Raw genomic sequence first — 24102 nt, 5'->3', positions numbered from 1 at the left:
GCCGAGCGGTAAGAGCAACCTGGTTTAACCTAAGAACAACTGAGAAGGCTCGCTACAAAACTACACTGACATAAATTCGTATCAAGTTCGCTTGTAGTCGTCATCCCCGGGTATTCGGAAGCTCAATGTTTGGCAACAGTATCATGCTCTCTATAGAGCCCATTGCTTTGTTATACCCTTTAGTCCAAACATTGAGCCGACCGGTGTAGCCACCTGCCAAACATGGAAATAAAGTCGCCATGCACATCAGCGCTACACTCTTTGTCAGCGTAAGACTTGCAACCTCGACTTCCGACCTCTTCCGTCCACAGACGGAAGAAGATAAGGGATTCCGGAGCTCATACAGGGTCAAGAACAACAATCGGTCGTGTCCCGCACATATGTCTCAGATGTGACTGCATTCACGGCGGACAAGAGCCGACTGAAATATCCACGCCAGGACTCCCGCCTAGCAATCCGAGAAGTGGTTATGGCCCTGTGCAAGTACTACGCTAACAAACAAACCAAAGGTGAACTGCACACGTGTGTGCATTCCCGTTTATTGATTCCTCCACCAACCACAAGCAGGCGGCGGGATGCGGGGGACTCTACACTACGCAAGTGAGCTCCAGACGAGGCCCTCTTTCCACACCGGCATCTTGGTTCCATGAAGGCTCATTGGCGGCGTAGAACAGAAACTACGACGCGGAGAAGCAAGGAAAAAGAGAAGAGATTCTAAAGTCGCCTCGAACTGATAAGCGCCGAACTAGCCCAACTCGAGATGTCTCTTTACATGCAGGAAGGTTGGGGGAAGCCATTGTGTCCATCATCAGCCAGTAACGAACGCATACCATTGGCCAAACATTGTGGTGACCACCCAATTGCCAGAACCCAGATTCCACCACCTTCCAGATTCAAGGTTCCCGCCCGGCAAATCTTTCCCGGAGGAAGAGGAGTTGATCCTGCTTGTGGCATAGCCAAGGTGCACACTACATTCTGTTCGGCTTTCTTCAAGGACAATGAGGGCAGCTTCCACAAGTGAGATCGGCCACTCTCGGCCCGCTTGTCATGGGTCTTGATCGTCGGTTGTCTTATAACTATTAAGTTGGTGATAGCACCCACCTCTTCTGTGTTCCTACCGCCTGTTCCTCTCATACCGCTTATCGGCCGCACCCCAACCTCACCATGGCCGGCGGCGTCAAGAAACCCGTCAACATCTTCAAGCTCAAAAACTTGGACGAGCCAAAGGAAGTGTTCAACTGGAGGCTATGGTTCGCCGTCTTGTCCTTCGGCCTGTTGGGCGCTGCCCGTGGTGTCGACGAAGGACTGATCAATGGCGCATTGAAGAGCAAGAACTTCCAGGACAGCATCAACTATGCCTCGTACTCAACGGTTGAGCAAGCGAACATCAAGGCAAACATTTCGTCTATGGTACTGATTGGGAGTGTCGGGGGGGCATTAATGTAAGGAACAATCCCGTTTCAGCACCTCTTCTTCTTCTTCAGTCCATCTCGTTTTACTGACAGATACCGGCTGCAGTGCCTTTATGATCTGTGACAGAATAGGGCGAATCTGGGCTACTCGAATACTTTGTCTACTTTGGATCTTGGGCATCGCCATCTTCATGGGTTCGAACGGCAACCTGAGTCTAGTTTACTTTGGTAGATTTGTTGCAGGACTCGGTGTCGGACAGGTTAGTTTTACCCTACTGATGGCCTCATCGCAATGGGAATTCAGCTAATACGAGAGGAACCGCTCATTCTAGTCGCCTGTCGTCGGGCCAGTTTATATCGCCGAAATAGCTCCAGCCAGCATTCGTGGTTTCTGTGTTTGTAAGTAATCCCCTTTCATCCCTTCTGCAGTATATTTATTATTTTCACATAAAACTTTCAGTACTCCTACTGACAACTTACTTTGATAAACAAAAAGGTACCTTTACCGGCTTCGTCTATCTCGGTATCGTCCTTGCATACTTCACCAACTACGGGTGCCAGCTTCATCTCGCCGAGACGCCAGCCCGTTGGATGGTTCCTACCAGCCTCCATATCATATTCGCGGGTCTTATTTTTCTCCTTACCTTTTTCCAGTACGAATCGCCCCGGTTCCTAGTCAAGACAGGCAAAAGCGACAAGGCGCTCCACGTCATGTCCCGTCTGCGCCACTTGCCCCCCGACCACGACTACGTTCGGCACGAAATCAACGCCATCACGCTCAGCCACCACGAAGAAATGGAAGCTTCCAAAGGCGCCGGCTGGCTCGGCATCCTCAAAGAAACCTTCACCGTGCGCAGCAACCTCTACCGCGTTGGCCTGACTCTCGGTGCCCAGGTTATGGGTCAATGGTCCGGCGCCGGCTCCATCACCATCTACGCGCCGGACCTGTTCGAACTCCTCGGTCTTACGGGCACTAAAGAGTTGCTTTTGGTAACAGCCGTCTTCGGCATCGTCAAGCTAGTTGCCGCCATCGTCTGCGCCCTCTTCCTGGTTGACTTCATCGGCCGCAAACGCTCTCTCCTCTTGGGAATAGCCTGTCAAGCCATCTCGATGATTTACATTGCAGGCTTTTTGTCCGCGACCCCCGAACTCGGCAACGAAGAGGGGTACGTGATTCCCGCCAACTCGGGAAAATTACGCGCTTCGCGAGGCGCCATCGTCATGATTTTCCTATCGGGAATCGGCTGGGCGCTGGGTTGGAATAGCATGCAGTACTTGCTCAGCTCAGAGATCTTTTGTCTGCGCCTGCGTGCCTTTTGCTCGAGTTTGGCGATGTGTCTGCACTTTGCCAACCAGTACGGCAGCGCGAGGGCTGTGCCTGACATGTTGCTCCCCGTGAGAGAGGGCGGAATTTCGGGACAGGGAACATTTTGGTTCTTTAGTGCTGTAACGATATTGGGCGGAGTATGGGTATGGTTCTTCGTACCAGAAACCGCCTCTAGGAGCTTGGAGAGTATGGATAGGTTGTTTAGTTTGCCGTGGTGGCAGATTGGGAGGTATGGAAACAGGGAGGCGGAGGTGCTCGATGAGGCGGAGCGGGTCGGAGGGGAGAAGGAGATGATGTCCAGGAGCGGGTCGCATGTGGAGGAGGAGAAGGGAATGGCGTACGCGGCGGAGAGAAGGGTCTGATGTTGGTTGGGATTTTGAAAGAAAGAAATGTTGAAGAGTCCAAGAGTTGAATGGCTGTGATAGTTGGAGGTAGCCAATGATATCCTGCCATGCTGCCATGGCGGTTCGTATTGTCTTCATGCGATCCTTGACATAACAACAAGGCGTGGTGGCAGAGTGGTCTAATGCGCAAGACTAGAAATCTTGTTCCTTCGGGAGCGTCTGTTCGAATCAGGCCCACGTCGCACGATGACCATGAAACCCTTCTTTTTTGCCTTGTATACTAGTTTCACTGCAGAGGCCCGTATCATGTTCTTGGGGAGGCGGAAGTAGACATTACAAACGACAGAAATTTATGTGTGATATTTAGCTGGTTTTGTATTTTATTTCGTGGTATTTTTTTGTGCGCCAGAATTCCAAAGCAAGCTCTGACCATATAGTACCTGGATTTTGACCAGTCAGTATCCAAGGTCCGCTGGCTCAATGGCAGAGCGTCTGACTACGAATCAGGAGGTTCCAGGTTCGACCCCTGGGTGGATCGATTCTTTTTGAACATCTTTCCAGTGGCTTTTGTTTTCTTGTCCTTCCTTTCACGCTTCAGTGACACTCCTTTTTTACTCCTTCCTTTTCCATTTATTTCAATTACAAACCTCAAGCGCTTTTTACTCTCCCGTTCGAGAGTACCTTAAATAGGCTTGCCGGCCTTTAGGAACTGCCCTTGCAAGAAGTATCGAACTTGGACCTGAGGCAAGAACATCCATTGAAATTACGTACGTCACGTAGCACCAAATTTCTCGTGGCTATCACACATTTCCACATGAAGCCGACCAAATTTCCTATAGCGGGCAGAAGAAGCGAGTGCACATCCAAAGCTAATGGCCCTATGTTTCACCTCGCTCCGACTCTGGAAAACTTTGGATGTTGACGATTGCCATAGCACGCGCCAGATGTTCTTCGTCAGAAGACGTAACACTCACTCATGGCCATAGCCATGTCTTGGATGGAAGAGCCCTCCAGTCAGCCACAGTCCAACGTCCATGTGCAGACGCTGAGCGATGTTCTTCATCCAATCACCATGTCCCATTGGAAATCAGTGACATTGTCTCCCTTTACGGAGTCTATCATACCCACTCTCACCCAAGTTGGGCAAGGCCGATACTCAGTCATTGCCGCCGGTGGCTTCGGGAATCGAAATTGTTTCTCAAGGCAATCTTACTCAAGGAAGCAGACAAGTGTGTGATGAGAACGGGACAAGGCAACGCATTTAAGGCACAAAAAGCATGCAAACACAACTGCCATGTGTCTCATGACATGGGTGGTGTTGCCTTCTTCCGTGCCAACACCAGTCTTACTATCACCACCATCTTGGAGGATCTTCGAGTCCATCAGTGACGAGTTGACGTGCCGTCACAACATTGGGAAGGTCATTGGACGCCGCCAGTAGACAACCAACAACCTATGCTCTTCAAGGCAGACAGCAAACGATAAAGAAAGTCCCCGTCTTTGCCATGATACCAAGTGAAATACGAAGGAGAAATTCCTCGGTCACTATCTTGGCTGTCGCGGCGTAGAGGCTGAGGTGGCAATCGACGACCCTGATTTGCTGGGCGGTGTTGTTGAAGTGCGAAAGCCAATCCCACATCCGAATCATACCCGTGTAAGCCAGTGGTACCGTTGCAACGGGCGGCCTGGCCTGCGATGCAGCTCATCAATAGTCCTCCGGATGATATAGGTATGTGGGGGCTGCTGTTACCTCGTACATTCGAAATTTCCTCAACCCTTCCTCAACGTCTCATCATCAATGTTTCTGTTCGTAGCGTTGAAAGGCATATCACAGCCGGTTACGAACGAGTTTACACACCATGCCATGTTGCTCTTAGGAGTGTCAGGACTCTTTCACAACCGGTACAAAGTAAGATGTATGACGATCCACGAATCAGACCTACGGCATAAAAGCCTAAGAAGATCATCCACGAGTAGGCATATATCATTGAGCAAGTGTCATCACGTTCCCATTCGGAACATCACATAAGACAACGGGATAGCCACGCTCCATCCTTTGGGGCAAGTCATCCGATAAACGCCATGTTTTGTTCGAAGCAGCCACAGAGTCCTGTGGGCACCGCCTGACATCTTGCCTCACCGACGCCTGGCAATTGTATGCACTCTAATCGTCCCCCACCACCCTTTTGGTTGAGGTGTTTAGCGAAAAATTGGCAGCGCCTTTCTTTTGGACTTCTTCTTCCACCATACAACCACACGAATTAGAATGTCAATTCTTCCTCATTGGTTTCAGCCACGATGTCACAGGTAATGGCACAGACAGGCAGTCAGGCACCGAAATCAGTAATACAGTGGCGCAGGCCAAAGGCCACTTTCGTGTTCAACTTCACAACTAGGTACCTGGCATTGGTGATGGAGGTGGGGGACATGGAAGAAATCACCCGAGCACATGCAGAAAATCAAGGTTGTTGATTTTCTGTTCGGTTGGTAAGTTCCTCTTTATCATCAGATGTTTTGCCGAGCATTGACGAAAGCGCATAGCCGACATTTCCTCTTAGCGCCTTTGACGCACTGAAAACAACATCTTTCAAGCGTCCAACTGTATGGTGACGAAAGATATTGAGATATCTGGCATTAATCTTGCTATCTTGAGTCTTGAACGTGGACTGAGAGCTACTAGTATCCATTCGGACAACCTCCTCCGCAGGTTTAGAGTGTTGGACAGACTCCGTAACGGGAAGCTGTGTGGACCACCGTTGCAACGGCGAGCACGGCGAAGTATCATTTCCTTTGCAACCAGCATTTAGGGGTGGGTGTGTAGCTTCCTGACACTCACACTGCCTGGACCTGTTTCATTGGCTTGACCCTCCAAGGCATCAACGTTGTGGGATTGATTTTGCTGTGACATACGGCGGATATCCCCGTGCTTCACTTTGCCCATCACCTCAACCTTCAACCGGTTACAGGTACACATTCCATCCGACACAGGACTACACACTCGGTTCCGTCAAATACTACCAAACTCGTGGCATATGTGCCCACAACCACCACAATCTCCTCCTTCGCATGACCATTTTCCCGAGAACACATTGGCGAATACAACGCCTGAAGTAGAAGGAGGATGTGATCAACGTATGGACACCACCATTCCTTCTTGAAGATGGTCTCGAACCTACAGTTTCACGCGCAATGAGGAGCGCTCGAGAACATGGAGTTGAAAGAGGAATGGTCGCCTTGCCACTTTCTCGTGCTGTGATGGAGCTCGGTCTCAGCCCGTTGTAGAACACGAGCAGGCTCTTGTATGAATGGGTATCGCTTCAGCTTCCCTACCTGGAAGGGAAATAACTGTGACGGATGCATGGATAGAGTAGCAACTTTCTCGTGTTCTGGCCATCTTGGAAAAGGATAAAGCGGGGGGAGTTCCTGCAGTGATTTTGTTATCTTCGGTAATTCACTCAGCAATCCTGGGCGAAGGGGCCTCTCTATCTACCTGATTGTCTTGTAGATATCTTTTTGCTACAGCTTTGCAATTGCCTATATAACACTTCTTTTTTGAACCACAAGCCCCTGCATATATTCTTATCATGAAGCTCCTCCCCACAGCTATTTCCCTTCTGGGTGTATTATCCCAACCTATTCTAGCCCAGTTTACTTTCACGTCTACAGTCGAACACAATGGTGTTCCAGTGCCGCAGTCCGAAACTGATCTCAAGCCGTTCGAGCCAGGTACCCTTGGCCGCGTCAGGAGCCGCACATACGATGATTCGGGCCCCAAGATAGAAACGACGACCCTGAGACGGGTTAAGAGAACCAATCCGACTGCAAATAGTAACAACTGGTGTGGTTCTGTACAAAGTACAACGTCCAGCAATCAAATCAAGCTCATCCACGGTACCTTTCAACATCCCTCGTGCACTCAGCGGCCCGGTGTCACTCAGTATCCCCAGGCGGCAGCCGCTTGGATTGGTATTGATGGTGATTCGTGGACTTCGGCCTTGCTGCAAGCTGGGACGGTTTGCAAGGTTGGTTACTGTTATGTTCAGCTCGGCTCTAATTTCCAGTATTTGAACAACAAGAAGTAAAAAGAACTAAAAACTAACGATGGTTGCGAGTAGATCAACAACTCTACGGGAATAGTTGAGTAAGTTACTCTCATCCTCATTCATCACCTTGCAATAGCCTGGCCAGAACTGACAGCGCTATGCCAACAGAAACGAAGTCTGGTGGCAATGGGTCCCCAATGGTGCTTACACGATCACTAACATTCCCGTCTTTGCTGGTGATTGGTTTGATATCACCATCAATACGACCTCCTCCACAGCAGCGAACATGTAAGTGTTAGATATTTCATCTCCTTCCGATCGTTCAGGCCTCACTGCAGCCTCTCTTCCACTCATCACCCATCTTCACTTCTTTCCCTTTGATAGGTACCTCACCTCCCAACCCAGTCACCTCACTAACTAACCTCCTCCCCTTCTCCCTTCTTAGTAAAATCATGTCCAGCCGCGGCTACACTTACACCGTCAATGCCTGGCAAGGGGCCGCCTTGGCGCGCGTAGACGCCGACTGGGTCGTCGAGCGGCCCTACTACGGGAACACCCTGACGGGCTTTGCGCAATTCACCCAGGTTTGGTTCCAGAATGCGTATGCAACACTTATGAGTGGGACTAACAGTTTGGGCATTACGGGCGCGAAGCAATACCAGATTCCCGGTGGGTGTGCGAGCGCAGAGTATGATAATTCGAAGCTATATGCTGCTGTTGCGCCTTAGGAAGGGGTGCCATAGAGGGTGAGATGGAGGATGGGGAGGAGGAAGGACAAATGGTGACTGTTCGATTGTTTCCTTGGACACACTTTGGCTTCCTGGGCTGGAATCTCTGTTATAGTTCCAGGTGATATCTTTTTGGGAGGTAGCTTGACTTTTTGGCGCTGATGGTTCGGGATGGGGACTGGTACTGGATGGGATTTTGTTGCTCTCTAGCCGATGCGCGGATCTTTTGACGTTACTAGTATATTTGACTTGGTTTCAGGATCCATACTTATCTCAGCAGGCGATTTGCGCTCGGTTTATTCGATTTCTCTCAGCTTTCGTCCTTCTTTCTTCATTAAGTGGCGTGGAGATCTGCTGCATCCGACTCCGCTTTCGAGTCCGAACATTCCCTACAGACACTCCCCAATTGCGAGCGACATGCTTGAGTTATCGACAACGCAACTTTCGCAAAAAAGAAATGGAGAGGCATAATAAGGTGCAGACAGAGGACAATGTTATAAAAGAGACAGAGGAAGTGATCCAGAGCTGCAAAAAGCGCAAAAAGAATGCCCAATAACAGGATTGAACTGTTGACCTTCGCATTGACTTGATATCTCGGAGAAGATATTAGTACGACGCTCTAACCAGCTGAGCTAATCGGGCTGTGCTGTTATTGATAGCGAATCTGTAGATAGGCACTATAAGCCCTCATTTTGGGATTAACTCTGCGTGCTGCTGCCGGCCCTTCCCCCATTGAAAACGCACAATGCCCGAAGAACTAGTTTAGAAACGGCGCACGCAGTTTCTTCCCACCAGCAGAGAGGTTTATTTAACAAATAATGGAGTCATGTAATTGACATCGTATCTCAAACTTCAATCTCCCGCTCACAGCGGGCGAGTGTCCAAACCAGACGGCAAGTCTGTGTCGATCTGATAGAAAGAAATTCCCATCAAGTAGTCAATCACCCTACCCACCGCCGTCCCGGCTTATTCTCCTTGATTCTCGCCTGCCCCATAAATCCTGCCAACGGCGGCTTCCCCAAACTCTCCGGATCTGGAGCCGGCACTCCACACCTCACCTCCAAGCTTCGCCACTGCCCCCCAACCGCCCGGTCCTCCTGGGTGAAGACCACCGTGTTCAAGTACCCCGCGCAATTCGGCTCGGCGAACACACGCGCTTCGCAGCCGTCTGACTTGTTGGCTAGAAAGTTGCCGCAGCCGGCTGTACCGGCTGTAGAAGAAGAAGAAGAAGAAGAAGAAGAAGGGTTACCGGTGCTGGGGATGTTGTAACATTGTGGTGGTGTGGTGAGGAGGCTGTTGCCATCTGGCGAAGGCGAGGGGGGTGGTAGGTCTAGAAGGAGGACAACGTGCCCGCGGCAGTGGGTGGGGCCGGGTACACCGGAGAATATAGTAGCGCGGATAGGGAGGTGGTTGTCGGTTTGGTTGTCGGTTGGATCGCGGTTGATGGTTACTTGGCCATTGTCTTCTTTGAGGTTGGCACCGGCAGGGAGTTGGGGGATCGCGGTGGCTGTTGGTATGGAAGACGAGGAAAGAAGGATGAATAGGAGGAGGGTGAGAGTTCGTATTTGAAGCATGTTAATGCGTGTCGCGCGCACGCGGTTCTTGCTGGGTCTTGGTCGAGTGAGAGTTTTCGGTGTCGAAATTGAGCGTTCAGGAAGTCGACTCTTGATGAAGATCTCGTTTAGGTGAACACAGACCATTTTGATGTCGATATGCTGAGGGCGCCAAGAAGATGTTGTTTCACAGCGGTTTCGTTGCGAGTCCCTGAGTGTAGAGTTGCATCAACCAGGAGCTTTCCCGATATCTTATGTTGCATCGTCCGTCCGCTCTCCGAACTCTAACTCAATGATCGAAACTCAGACAAGTCCTAACAAGACTCCCACATCCCAGTACGACACACTGAAGACCAACTCCCTCATTACTATGTACTGATAGCGTTGATAGGAAAGGAAATACAGCGAAAAGAAAGATTGTATGTTCGATAATATGAATAGAAGCCGATGCTTGTTACTCTATAAATCCTGGATGCTGTCTAACTCTTATCATTGGGTATCTATCATTCAAATGGTCTATAATGCCATACCCGGATTGCCGCTTCGGGCCAACCAGCCGTTTATCTTCAGAGATTGCGTGTACCGTATTATTTGCCCAATTTTGTCGGCGCCCAGTCAGCCAACCAGCTCCTGGCCTTTGTAAGATCACCACCCTCGGCTTCAAGTGCAGCGATGCACCATTCTCGCTCCCAGGCACCTTCTGCAGCCAGCATCTCGGCGGTCTTCTTACGGCGCTGAGATGCCTCATCGACGCAAAAGTGCATAGGCTTTGAGCAGTCTCTGATGTCTTCCAGAAGTGGCTTCACCAAGGGCAGAGCAGCCGCAGCACTAGAGCCTAGGGGTTCTAGCCCCTGGTTGGCGCGGCCTGTCTTGCACCATTCGTTTTGGCACCATTTCTTACCACAGCCGGTCATCAGCTGAGCAAGGTAGCGCCTTTCAATCCTTCTCCGCAATGCTTTACCTTCAGGGTCATACATGCTAACGTAGAGCGGAGAGAAACATAGGCTACAAAGACCCAGGTCGTTACCCGGGCCTTGGCCCATCCGGGTTCCGCCATTGATTTGCCCACGAGGACCAACACCATGTAGAGTCCGCCCACAGAGCTCGTCTCTGCATACTTCCGGTTTCGGGCGGGACACCTTGTCCAGCTCATGATTTGTGCTGTGGGCAGCCATGTCCCTCAGACGGACAATGGCTCCGCATAGATGACAATCGGTCGTGCGAGCACCGTCGGCTCGCTCATGGGCGGTCAGACCTGATATGACAGTCTCGGCCTCCGAAGCTGGATCAAGCGGATCACCTTCCTGAGGAACCTCAAGGTGGCAGAACTGACACAGGATAATTTTGCCAGGGCACACGGTCGTGCGGTGGCGCGCCAGCTCGGTCATAGATGGGAAAGAGAACGGGCTAGATGGTCCACAAGACTGGCAAACGTGAGTTGTGTGCTGGATGTAATCGTGCTTGCTTTTGCTAAATGGTGTTGAGCCATACGCCTCGGGGTGGGTTGGACAGTGCCAGTGGGCAGCCCACTCCTCGGATGATTTTTTAAAGACATTTTTGCAATGAGGGCAAACAACGTTATTTCGGATGCAGAAGTTCTCGTGTAAAACGATCGTCCGCTTTGGCACGAACTGCAAGCAGTTCTTGCACTGCTCCTCGTCGGTATTCTTTGCGGGTGAACTCGCGAGAACAACCGGTGCTGTTGCGGAACCTTGCACCTCTTCAGCCTTGGCTCGGAGAGTATATCGTCGAGGTGCGGCCGTGGAAGTAGGCTGGTCTGGTATCGAGGAGCCATAAACGGCTATCAGGAGGCTTTCCGCACCCTCGAGTTCAATATTTGTAGGCTGAATGATGACGCGCTTTACACCATCTTTTGGCGATGAGAAATCGGCAAAGACATGCTCGGAATCCCGGGGCAGCGCTCGTTGTCGGTTGGACTTGGGGCTGATGAGGAGATCAACCTCTTGATCGTCTTCAATCGACAGCTCGATGGCAAGGGGGCGTGACCTGTCCCAGGATGGTAGAGTATAGTCAACATAGTCCCCTGCTAAAACTTGACCATGGACATCCTTCCAGATGTCTATTTCATGGCCAATTGAACTGCCAGCCTCCGTCCCAGGCGCTTTTTGCGCCTTTTCGGCTATTTGTCGTAGTGTTTCGCGAGCTTGCTCTTCGTTAAGCGGTTCGATGTCAACCTCGAGATCGGTGTCTACCACACATATGCCGTTACCCTCAGGTTGGAACTTGTCAACAAGAAAACGGAACTCTTCGCCTTTGACACCCGTAACGGAGAGAATGGAGTCTTTTGTGAGGGTAGTGTAGCTGGCGCGAAGCTGTCTTTCGAGTAAAGATTTCCAATCATCTGGGTTGTAGCCAGCCTGGAGGGGACGTAGGCGTAAGTAAGTGCCCTTTGGTAGTTGCCGAGCCTTGACTGTGACTTGGTAACCTTGAGTCGTCTGGTTGATGGCGTCGTCCTCCGTCAGGTCGATAACCTCTGGCCCATCCGTTTGTGTATCTGCTGGCGGCGAGGTATCCTTGATGTCGTCCTCATGAATACCCAATGCTTCGAGAAGGTAAGGGCTCAAGGCAACCTCCCCCTCATTAGCCGAGAACTCCCGTATACCGGCAAAGACAGAATTCCCATTGCTCTGGTTGATGAGTTGGAACATCAATGGATGCGGTAACTGTTGCGTAGTTTCACGGAAATTTGAGCGTTCTCGACGTGCGGCAGCGACAGAGTAGGGATTGTAAGGGTCGAAGGCGGTAAAAGTATGGGAGTTCGAAGGGGTTGTCGAGATGGTCGTCGAGGCGGAAAGGAGCTGCTCCAGGGCGGACTGCGGAAGAAGGATCTTGTCGCCCTGCAAGTCCTTGCTTGCGATCCGCGAGGGGTGCGTAACATTGAACGGCGCCGACCAGTTCAAGTGCACCGATTGTTCAGCCATATTGTCGCGTGCGGCTGTCGCACTTTCCAACAGCAGCGTATGGTTTCGATTTTGTGACGGTAAGCGAGAATCGTGGTGCAATTTCGCGGTGGCTTCGGTGTAGAAGACGATTGATGCCTATTATAGCGGTATTAAGTATTATGTGATTGATAGAGGTGACAGTAAAGGGCTCGTGGCCGACGGTGTTTTCAGATCGTTCGACAGATGCGACTGTTGATGATGATGATGATGATGGAAGAGTCGTGGCGGATTTGCTCGGTTCACTTTGCTCAGTCAGCAGAAGCTTGGTGGGCTGCGCAATTCGGAAGAAGCCTGAAAGCTTCTTGGAGGTTCCATCCACTTTAACCACAGCTTCGACCAATCACAAGACCAGCTTGCTGTTAGTGATCATCTCCAACGGACGCTGCAGTGGTCTCCATAACCTAAGGTACTTGAGAATGTACATTCACATCTACACTACGTAATGGGTTCAGTAAGTATGCTGAGATATGATAGCCTCAGACGGACTCTGAAGTCTCACTCATCAGAGTGACTGTTTGCTGGTTCTAGTGTACAACCAAGACGACTTAACAGGATGAAGTGATGGCCCAGATCAAGGAAAATTAGGAAAGATCACTAGTGTTCGGGGCAGCGGAGCTGCGACCCTTCCGTATAGGTGCAAGGCTGGATTCTGGGTTGTAGCCCGTGCAGAGCTGGATTCTAGGTTGTAGCCCGTACAGAACTGGATTTCTAAGTTATAGCCCGTACACCTACACTCCATATATAAACGAATATAGCCAAAATAATCCAATCTACTTTTAAATCCTTCCCTTTTACAACGCAACAACCACAACCACCCCCCCCCCCCTAATCCTTATATATTCTATACGCCCTTACCAATTCGTATCCACCCTATGCGCACCTATTACCAATATAATAAGTACTTTCCAAACACACGCGCATACTTTTTAACATACTAACATACCTTTCAAATAATTCTTACCTTACTTTTATAATACCCCCCAAACCTACTAAGCCTACTAAGCCTAGAATTTGCAATATAAAGAATAAAAATTAATTAGCATCTATTATACCGATTGGCCTAGAATTAGAAATATTTAAAGAACCCTATATAAACCCTATATAAACCCCTACCGTTACTAAATAGGAAACTATTACTACGGAGGAGATTACTACTACTCTTATTATAACTGCCCCTAACCCTACCCCGTCCGTGCTAAGGTCGGCTAATAACCGTATAGAAGCGTTGAAAGACCGTAAATTATACAATATTAAAATTACCGGTATAAATATTATTAAATATATCTATAAGTAATAAGAGGGGAAGAAAATGCCAGCTAATATTAATAAATTACTAAATATACCCGTAAACAATCACTTTATACCCCTTTCAAATACTATTATTTCCAAAAAGCTAACCTTTCTACTCTGTAAGTTCTATGCAATTTGATATTTAAAACTTTAGCTCCTAGTATTTAGAATATTAAATTTATATATATTTATAATTTACGTATCGAAGTATAGTTAATTATAATTATAGGTAATTATACTTCGTATAGTATATACGGGTTGTATAATATATTAAGAAGTATTATATAATTAAGGGTATTACTTCTAAAGTTTATAATAATTACTATATTAATAGCGGAGGTACGTAATACCCCTTCTACTTTAGATATACGCCGTTTACAATTTCCTATAAGCGTATAAAAGGTACTGTAGAAGACGATAAGGTTCCCAAAAGCCCGGCCGCAACTAAGAAAGTACGTATAAATACTACTACCTAAATCTATCTTACCTTTACTATATAGATAACTATAGCTCTATAAATATCCCTTACTCATATATTCCTTTATATAACTAAAATTAATATTTCCTTCTATAATTATTTTTAATATAGTAATATATTCGCCCCTATATAGATACTATACGGAATCCCAATTACCTCCGCTGCCCCGGCTGTTACCTTCCCTTCTATTTTAAGTATAATAAATAATATATAATTTAATATTATAGCGGATTAGTTTTCTATTATAATTATTGCTTTTAGAATTACTGTAAATACGAAAAGGGCGTTAGAGAAATTTTAGAATATATAAATATTAGATTGTAGAAGGTGTATAGAGTTTATAGAAAGTGTATAGAGTTTTCGGTTTATAGTTAGAGATAATTAGGGTGTTTACTCCTATATAGTAGATTTATTCAATTATATTTACTTCCCTACTCTATATATCTATTTATAAATATAATATAATATATAAATAATTGATTAAGAGTATAATAATATATATATAGGTAATAATAAGGAAGGATATAAGGTATAAGTATAAGGTAAGATTAATATAGAGTGTAAAGAAATAATAAGAAAAGATAGGAAGGAGTATGTAAAGACCCTTAAATTAATGTTTCCGGCTATACTACGTTACGTAGAAGCTTATCCTCCTCGGTCTATACCTTATATAAAAGTATAGAAATGTTCTGTACCGCCGTAACCCTACTTATAGCTACGTAAAACTGCCTATAACTAAAGATATAATTCTATAAATTAATACTTATATATTTAAAGGATTAGCCTTAACTTTTATTAATAGTTATAGAGAAGTAAAGCTGTACCGGAAATTACGTACGCTTTAGTTTGTACGCTTATTTATTATTTCTAATTATTAACGTAATACGAGGAATTATCTATAGCTCGCCTATAAAGGATCCTTCTAGAATCCTTCCTTCGATTACCTGTTTGTCTATCCTAATTACCGCTAATCTAGTACTATTGTATATACTACTTTTAGGGTATAAATTATATAAAAGTAGGATAGATATACCCTTCTTTAATATAAATTTGCCGGGCGGGAATTCTGTAAATTCTTAAGCTTACAAATACTCTAGCGTAAATTATAAATCCTATATCTCATCTAACGGTATATCTATAATATTTATAGAATTATATTGAATATTCTCACTCTCTATATAGGATAGGATTTTTATATTTATTTCCCGGATAAATATATTACGGGCATAAAGAATAGCCCTATTAATAAAAATTATATTATTTGTAAAAATAGTAGAAAGGAGGGAAGTAGGATAAATTTAGAATAAAAAATCTTCTTTTATAGTAGTAATGAATGTAACCGGAAATAGTTAAACCTAACCGGACTCGTAGTAAGCAAACTTATAAAATAAATCTTACAATTATTATACGAACGTACAAGTTTATTTAATAGCTCTCTAAATATATATATTCTCTGTAAAATGCAATACTTTAACGTAATTCTAAATAGGGGAATATTTAAAATATATAAATATAACTTCCGTCTATTTACCTTTCTTCTTTATAGGTAAAATCTAAGCGAAATTCCTACTAAAAATTATTAGAATACTACCGAACCGAACCTCCTTACGGCTTAGTAAATCCTATAAAGTATAATCTATAACTTCGATATACTTTTAGTTTTATATAAGAACTTCGTTCTAAATAATTAAGGAAGTATATTCTAGTAATTTATATAAATTAATATTCTTTTTAATATTATATACTTATAGAGTAGAAATATCCAAAGGGATTTTGAATTAGGAGTGTATAGTCCGTCTGCCTTTTAATAAAAGTATTGCAATATTAAAAGATACTACGTATAGTATTACTTTATTCCGGGTATAAAAATATATATATAATCTATAATAGAGAAATGTTTTTCTAGTGCCTCCCGGTCCTTATATAAAGAAGAGGGCCTTTTTAGGGTTACTTTTTACGGCTATAACAATCTTATTAAAGACTGTAATTTACTTAATATTAAATTTGGATTGAATATTGTCCGAAAGTCGTTATTATTTATCCGGATTATATTGTAATTCCTACCGTAAAAGAGGGTTTCCGTCTATCTATTCCTATATAAATACTAGTTCTGGGAAATATATATTAAAAAGAGATTTTTCTAATTAAATAAAATATTAACTAATAAAGTATAAACTATAATTAATATATAAATCCTATAAATTAGAAAGTACGTCTACTATTCCGGCTACTCTATAGGGTAAGTCGTTATAAAATAAATATACAAATTTATCCTAAATACCTTTCGAATCCGTTATAAGATTACTATTCGTTAAGTATATTGCGAATAGATACTGTAATTACCACCCAATCTATTAAATTCCAGCCTCTTCGAATAGTACTTCCTATTGGGAATTATTATCCAAAAGCCCTCGCTTTAAATAAGCCTCCTTAAATATATTATATACTATACCGTCTATAGTATATAAGTCCTAAAAAGAGGTAAGCTTAAGTACATTTATTAAGAGTAAATATAAAAAATACTATTTACCGGCTATAGGAAGAACGTAATAAAGCCGCCCGATAATAAAACCCTTTTACTGTAACTGCTAAGCTCTTGTATTCTCTTTTTAAATATATTTAGAAGGGAAATCTATGTATAGAATATTTTTATTTAAACTATTAAAATATTCTGTATTATATTTAAAGAACCCTTTTAATATAGTCCGGGCAGCCCGCTCAATCCGTATAACTACTTTATTAGGGGGTAAATTGGTAATTATAGTAATAAAAGGATTATCCTTAAAATATATAGTTAGTAGTATAATTAGAAAATACTCTTCGTAAATACCCTATTCTATAGTCCGAATAAATATTTCTACTAAATTTACGTACCGTACAAATATATACTATTTAAATTTATCCAACTCTATAATCTCTACAATAGTCCTATCCATACCTTTATAAATATATTTATAAATATACTTAATAGTATTTACAATAGAGCAAACTTCTACGTTAATATAATATTTATACTTTAAAACTAAGTACAGATTGTACGGTACAACAACCCTATTATTTAATTATATATTATTCCTATTTACCTTTTTCGTAATATAAATATTATTATTATAGCGTTTATAAGAAAAGTAGCTAGTATTTTTAATAATAATCGTTTCCTCCGTATAAAACTTAGGATACTACTTTCTATACTTTAACGTAACCTTTTTATCTTTCTCGTTTATAATTATATATAGAGCTTTCGGGTTATCTATATTGTAAGGATTGTATATTAAGAGAGTATCTAGTAAACCCTTAAATTGGCCGTCCGGGTCTTTTTCCAGGGTTAGAAACTTTATTCGTATAGTCCGGTCTATAATTTCCGGTTATAAATAAATCTATTAGGAATTAGAATTTAAAAAGACTAAAATATACTAGTATAGAAAGCCCTATTTCTAAAACTCTAGAATCTATATAATACTAATATACTTACTAAAAAGACCTTCCTTAATTTCCTTAACTAATATATTTACTTTTAAGTTAAATATATAGCCAACAATATCCGGCCGATTACTAATATTAAAACTATTCAATTCCCGTTCAACCTCTAATTAATATAAATTCGTAATTATAGTAATAAAAAACGTAAACTTTCCTAATTTACAAATTATAACTATAGAATTCTAATAGTATTTTATATTATAACAAATACTACTAATATAATTTACGGACAATATAACTCTCTACCCAACATCCGAAGTAATACTACCCTCCCCTTACTAAACATCCGTATTACTAATCTAGTCTATTAAATTCTAGTATAGTTCCGTACGGATTTCTATTTAGTAATACCTAAACCAATTTAATTTATTTTAATTATTTATAATAAATTCATTTACTAATTATTACTAAAAAAACTATCTAAATAGGAATAGAATATCTTTCTAACTATTACACAAGAATAAATAATATTTATACTACTTATTCTACTTTATATAAGGATCTTTACGGGTAATAATATTCACCCTTATTAAGGAGCGATAAAACCCGTAATCCCTATATAGCAATATTAACAAATATATTAAAAGAAAGTAAATAAGGTAGGTAATTAGAATATAATTGAATATTCGAAAACCCTTACAATTTAAAATAATAAATTTTGTAGAATTGAACGTACTATCCTTACGTACTCCATCCTACTCGTTAGGTATATCCGGAAGAATTCTAATAACCTCATCCGCAGTAGGAAGGTTTTCGCGCCTCCAATTAACACCTTCCTATACAATTAACTATAAATATATCTAAAAATTAAATTTAATATAAATATTTTTAAATTAATAAGCTTCTAAGTATTCTTTTATATTATTATAAATATTTATGAACGGGTTATAATAATATAGAAAGAATGTAAAGTCCTCTACGAATTTAGGATTTATATTTAAAAAAGTTTAAAAATACTATCTAATTTAAATTTACGTAGGATTAAATATTTATAGGTTATAGATATATAATTGGGCATACTTAAAAAGTCTACCCGGTTTTAACTATAAAAGACCTTACAAATAGTATAAAACACCCTATATTTAAAAATCCTAGAGCCTACCGCTACCCCTATACACTTTTTCTATATAGTCTACGGATATAAAAATAAAAGTGTTATTATAGTACTATAGCTTTTCCTAAAATTTCTAGGCCTATTAGTTATTCCCTTTCAATAACATACGTAAGAAGGCTAGTAATAATTTCTAACGAAGCAGATTAATATCACCCTACACACAATAATTACTAAATTTGGAATTATTTATAGAAGTACCCTATAATAGAGGTTAATAGAGTATTCTAATTAAAAAAAGGGGTATATAGATAATAAATTATTTATTTAATTAATATTTTATACTATAAGATTCATATATAATATTCATCGGACCTAAATTTACGTATAGGGTAGCTTAAATACTATTGAATAGGATTTAAATATTTAGTTCTCCGGGCCGTAAACCCTATATATCTATAGAAATCGGATTAAGTAATCCTTATATAGTTACTATTCGGACTGTTTCCGTTTAAATTTATTAATATTTAGTCCGCTACCGTATACGTATAATCCTTACGGACCCGGTATATAATATGTACGTTCTATAAGGCGCTCTATAGGTACTTAGACGGAAATCCGAAATCGGTTTATTCTTATAGTAAATAGTATAGTAGGAGGTCTAGGAATTATTTATAATTCTTTGCAGCCTTCTTCTATATAACGGGCGATTAGTATTAGGGTTTATAGGGTTTATAGCGGCCGTACAGTTATATCGGGGAAGTATATTAAATGTTTTACTATTAATATTATTAATTAATAATTATATGAAAAGTATATGAAAGTGCGAAAAGGGTTGTACGGGAATGTACTAATAGGAAAAGTGCGAAATTTAAATAATATTAATAATTTATTTGCGGGTGAAAAGGGGGTTTTCGGTCCGTGCGTTATGATTTGGGTAGTGCGTGCAGGATTTTACGTGGGGAGCGCCCGCGAAAGGCACTAACACCTTACCCGGATTTTTTAGCGGCCCAGCTCGTGTAGGTATATAGAGAAGAGAGAGAACGTCATGATGGACAAGAGTCCAGGGAGCATTTTGGCAGGCAAGGGGAAAGAAAGCGAGGCTGACGGCATGATCTCCGACGCTACCCTAGTGTACCTTAAGTACTTACCCCACCTCTTAGGGTTGGCGGACAGAGTGGAGATAGGTCGAGTACATAAGCAAGGTGGGGTCAATGCTTATCCTCGACCATGTCACCTCAAACCACCGACCGTCGGAAGCGAAGTGCACACGCCAGAATGACAAGGTTGCCAATTTCTTCCCGTTACCTCCGGCTCAAATTTACTCTTTCCGCTCGACATCCCAGCACACAGTTATCCCCATCTTGTTAGGAGGAAACGGTGTCCACGTGTCCAGGACTCCAGGTTGACGGTACGCACGCATCTGCATGTCGCCGACTTCAACTCGAGCTTTCCACTGAAGGACACCCCACGTTGCAACGCAGGACCACTTTACTGGTGGCACTCCGAGTCCCCTTGATGACCTCTCGTCTGGCCATCCTGCCGCAGAGTCGCAGCAGCCCATCATCACAAAACTACCTGTCATGGAGCACAAAGCCCTTGAGCATATGTATGGAGTATATATTCTGTAGGTATGTATGATAAACCCTTGACTTGTCGGGGGTTGTTCAACCCCAATATGGCTGCATCACTCCTTGACCAAACATCTTATCTGATCCCAATGGTCAATCCAATGGAACTATATCGCACTGCTATCAAAGGTAATCATGTCGATCCCCGCGGCTCGGATGGTTGACGCACAGACAAGACAGATCAGCGGTACTGAATGGAACCCAAAGCCAAACAGGGCGTCGAGCTTTGAGACAAGTTACGCCTCCAACATCCCCCCGTCTTTGTTTACGGTTCCTCAACCCCACACTTTCTGGACTGTATGCAATCCAGATGACAGGTTCACCACCACCATCATCCAGGGTATCATTACAGCTGTGACCTCCATGACGGTCGAACCGAGTTTCACAGCGTGTCAACGTTGCGGCTTTCAAGTACCTCTCAGAATCCACACTATCTGCCGCCGATCGAGACCTTCCCCCTTCCCCCTTGACCCTTGAACCTATATCTACATGCATCATCCCTACTCGTGACCAAGACCCTTAACATTGCTGCCCCTGCCCCGAGGAGGTGTTTAAAACTTTTTCTTTTTTTCCCTCTCCTCTACCAGAGCTCTATCTCTACTCATCGTTATTATCGACCCTTCGTTTTACCGCGCAGATATCGTCTCCATTTGCCTCTACATATACGACCCTATACGTGAACAATGACACATAGCGCCAGTCTATCTACCGAGATTCGCCACAACGCCCTCCTTCAACTTCTTGCCAACTCGTTGGTCCTGAACCATACCACTCCCTACTTGTCTTCCTACGATGTCTTGAATCTAGCTGCTACCTCGCGTACCTTCCGATACATCGTCTATTCCACGCCCCATATCTTTAGCCGCTTGGACCTTACCACTGTCAGGAAGGCTCAGTACATCGAAGAGAAATCCAGTCGCGGTGGCGAGTCAGAGGGTGAACAGACGGAAGACAAGTACACACTCTCCCCATCATCTCATGCCTAAGCGAACGCCTGCTGACTTGTTCATTCTTGGGACAGCGTCTACTCGGGCCACCTCCGTCGTATCTTTAGCAGCCTTCGGTGTCTAGATATCCTCCGACATGTCCAAGTCCTTTGCCTCGACGGACTTTCCGTTACCTCCGAGCTAGTCCACGAAATCCTCACCGACCCAACATACTCGGTCAAAATCCTATCGATCCGTGATGTGGTGAACATGAATGAAGGGAAGCTCCGTGCTGCCTTGCAATATGCGTGCCGACCATCAAGACCTGAGGGGACACCACGCTTGAAAGGTCTCTATGTGTTCGGGCCCAAGGACTCGGTACGCCCTGACTTGTCCAGCTCAGGCGCTTCTACTCCGACCTCAACATGCTCATCAACCTCGTGGGCGGCTGGTACTGGTGCAGCTGATCAGGAGCCCGAGGCGTGGTATACCAAGCGCGGCGCTCAGTTCCCAGTCCTGAATGGAAGTCGAACTATTTCCGAATGGGCCTCGTGGGCCTCCACGCTCATCGCGTGTTACAGCAACATAGCCTTTGACGCTGTCCTTTGCACTGGTCCTAGACACCTGAACTCTCGCGCGTGGGGAACGGTGAACATCGAAGCACTGAATGCCGCCAAAAACCCAGCATCGGCGGACGTTCCCATTCATGCTGTCGCCACGCACAGCCTAGGCGGGTGTGCTGGCTGCGGTTCAGCCCCCGAGGGATGGACGATCTGGGGTGAGGAGCCTCCGACAGAGCGTGATCCCCACGAAAGGAGAGCAAGCGAAGGCGGCACGATGACAACCGACATCGGCCGGTTCCCCTTGCTTGCCCCGCCGCCACTGCACTCAGTCAGCTTGAAATCTGCCATGTGTCCGACAGGCCAGTCGGTGTATACCCGTCTCTCGCAGTTCAGGAGCAAAGATGAACAGGCCCGGTTTATCCCGCGCTGTTATGACTGTATCCGTGATCGATACTGTACGGGTTGCAATAAGTGGTGGTGTGAGACGTGTTACGTTGGACCTTGGGCGTCTGTTCATGATGGCGAGGCTTCGCAGGCTAAGATGACTGATCTTGTGAGCGGTCTTTGTCCCCTTCGCGTCCTGAACCCAGGTCTCGCTGGAGACTGGCTCTCAACATTTGTCCTAAGTGCGCAGTTTGCTAACCTCACTCTGACATAGGCCCGCGTAACCAAGAGTTGCTGGGAGTGCGGCATGAATGTTCGTTAATTTTCTCCCACCCGCCGAACCACACACCTGAATATTCCTGACACTTCTTGTTGCCAGTGCCGCGATTGCATCAACGACACCCAACGAATCTGCGCTCGCTGCGGTGGAGGCTACTGCCTGTCTCATAACGAGGGCTCGAATCACACCACGTGCGACTGTATGTGCAATCCTTACCGTGTGATACCGATTTATGACTTGGCGAAATATTGCCAGAATTGACATTTTTACATAGGGTGCTCCGCTAGAGGCAGGGCCGGCGTCAGACATCCTGAGCTCTATTGACAGTGCAGTCCCTCAACCCTCATGCAACATGACGGCTTGAGATCGGCGTCCTGGCTGTGTGAGTAGACAGAAAGTGGGAGTTACCTCGGACAGTTGGCCTCGGGATGGGTGACGATTCGGACGTATCTCCTCTGTTTTGTTTTGCTGTGCTGCTGGGTTTACTTTTTTTTTTTTTTTTTTTTTTTTTTTTTTTTTTTTTTTTTTTTTGTGTGTTGGTCGGATGTAGTGATACCCTGATGTTTCGGCGTTTTGTGTGTTTTGGTCGATTCTTCAAATCCTTTCTCTTCGGCAGTCTGGAGTTACGAGGACAACTCACCTCTTTTCATGGATACTTACCATGCTGTATATACCCAAGTCTCGCATCTTCAAACAGTGTTTGTGTTACATGTTTTCGCTCGACGTGTGTGTGTTTTTGTAAACTTGAGTGCACTATACCTGACGATGTACAGTGGACATCCAGCCGGCAAGCTCGGCAAGCGTGACATCCGGGATGTCTGCCAGTCCCGGGCCGCGAGTCTTTGAAAAGGTACGACGGTAAATAGACTTTAGACTATCTGAGATAAACCCTTTCCCTCCAGCCATACTAGGGCTCTTTCGGTCCGCTCACGGCATCTGGGATCACGTCTCCATCGTATGTATGTAATATACATTTTAACTACGTACTGGTGGATGCGTGGGTGAAGAGTGAATCGGAACTAACGGAGTTAAACCCGACGCTCGGTAGGGGGGCACCTGACCAATCAGCGATGGGCAATGATCTCAAAATGGCAGGTTTGGCGATTGGCACCTCGGTGATAAACACAGGACCGAAACCCTGTTCTCAATGAACATGCTTGAGGCTTAGATCTCGAAATTCGAAAATCATGCCGAGGCTGGTCGATTAATCAGATCCGGTCACTCAATCTAATCATTATGAGTCCATTCAATCGGTAACGATATGATTTCAGCGGGCGGGGTGGCACATGGCATCAGGACTGTAAACTGAAGTGCCTCCCATAGACGGTGACAATAAAAGACATCTTTTTTTTTCCCCATTCCCGAACGCCCTTGGCGAAAGCACATCTTACCAACAAGGCCAAGCAAGACATTTATTCCCAAAATGTTGCAACAGTATGGCATCTCCCGACTTTTCGAAATGTCAATCAATCAATTCTGCGCTCGTGCTTGACACCCACGGCGCCAAAATCGATGCCCAGGAAACGCTGCAGGACGGGATTTCCCGCATTGACGCAGTACATGATGAATAATGGAATGGGCTGCCCGCGACCGACACTAGAAATCACAAAATCTGGAATTTGCGAACGATTGATTTCTTTCAAATATTA

The 24102-nt window shown here is 44.5% G+C and overlaps 6 protein-coding genes and 3 non-coding genes across 9 annotated transcripts; 5 read left to right on the top strand and 4 right to left on the bottom strand.

Moving 5' to 3' along the window:
* Positions 1-1164: 1164 nt before the first annotated feature.
* On the top strand, positions 1165-3101 carry B0T23DRAFT_404716 (general substrate transporter; the record flags this gene model as incomplete). The annotated part of the gene is made up of 4 exons (XM_062838927.1): positions 1165-1442; positions 1540-1672; positions 1745-1811; positions 1909-3101. The coding sequence occupies 4 exons, from the start codon at positions 1165-1167 to the stop codon at positions 3099-3101; spliced, it is 1671 nt and encodes a 556-aa protein (XP_062693149.1).
* A 142-nt stretch (positions 3102-3243) lies between these two features.
* Positions 3244-3325, top strand: B0T23DRAFT_t200. Its single transcript has one exon. It is a non-coding gene; the product is annotated as a tRNA-Ser (tRNA).
* Positions 3326-3549: 224 nt separating this feature from the next.
* B0T23DRAFT_t201 lies at positions 3550-3621 on the top strand. Its single transcript has one exon. It is a non-coding gene; the product is annotated as a tRNA-Arg (tRNA).
* Positions 3622-5542: 1921 nt separating this feature from the next.
* Positions 5543-6477, bottom strand: B0T23DRAFT_404715 (uncharacterized protein; the record flags this gene model as incomplete). Its single annotated transcript, XM_062838926.1, has 4 exons — positions 5543-5824; positions 5920-6073; positions 6268-6379; positions 6414-6477. The coding sequence occupies 4 exons, from the start codon at positions 6475-6477 to the stop codon at positions 5543-5545; spliced, it is 612 nt and encodes a 203-aa protein (XP_062693148.1).
* A 73-nt stretch (positions 6478-6550) lies between these two features.
* On the top strand, positions 6551-7854 carry B0T23DRAFT_412697 (concanavalin A-like lectin/glucanase domain-containing protein; the record flags this gene model as incomplete). Its single annotated transcript, XM_062839493.1, has 4 exons — positions 6551-7105; positions 7199-7224; positions 7295-7414; positions 7572-7854. The coding sequence occupies exons 1-4, from the start codon at positions 6668-6670 to the stop codon at positions 7852-7854; spliced, it is 867 nt and encodes a 288-aa protein (XP_062693147.1). The 5' UTR covers positions 6551-6667.
* Positions 7855-8400: 546 nt separating this feature from the next.
* On the bottom strand, positions 8401-8496 carry B0T23DRAFT_t181. The gene has a single exon. It is a non-coding gene; the product is annotated as a tRNA-Ile (tRNA).
* A 6-nt stretch (positions 8497-8502) lies between these two features.
* Positions 8503-9788, bottom strand: B0T23DRAFT_147758 (uncharacterized protein). The gene has a single exon (XM_062832472.1). It carries the CDS (start codon positions 9552-9554, stop codon positions 8796-8798), a length of 759 nt encoding a protein of 252 aa, XP_062693146.1. The 5' UTR covers positions 9555-9788; the 3' UTR covers positions 8503-8795.
* A 7238-nt stretch (positions 9789-17026) lies between these two features.
* B0T23DRAFT_316431 (uncharacterized protein) lies at positions 17027-17200 on the bottom strand (the record flags this gene model as incomplete). Its single annotated transcript, XM_062834930.1, has 1 exon — positions 17027-17200. A coding segment is annotated over one exon (174 nt), but the record flags the coding sequence as incomplete, so codon positions are not given.
* A 3783-nt stretch (positions 17201-20983) lies between these two features.
* On the top strand, positions 20984-22817 carry B0T23DRAFT_315537 (uncharacterized protein; the record flags this gene model as incomplete). Its single annotated transcript, XM_062834863.1, has 4 exons — positions 20984-21228; positions 21322-22342; positions 22448-22486; positions 22728-22817. 4 exons carry the CDS (start codon positions 20984-20986, stop codon positions 22815-22817), a joined length of 1395 nt encoding a protein of 464 aa, XP_062693144.1.
* Positions 22818-24102: the final 1285 nt, after the last annotated feature.

Source organism: Neurospora hispaniola (genome assembly GCF_033458365.1).
Source record: "Neurospora hispaniola strain FGSC 10403 chromosome Unknown B0T23scaffold_4, whole genome shotgun sequence".
In the NCBI taxonomy this organism is placed as follows: domain Eukaryota; kingdom Fungi; phylum Ascomycota; class Sordariomycetes; order Sordariales; family Sordariaceae; genus Neurospora; species Neurospora hispaniola.
This window is presented reverse-complemented; position numbering and strand designations above follow the sequence as displayed.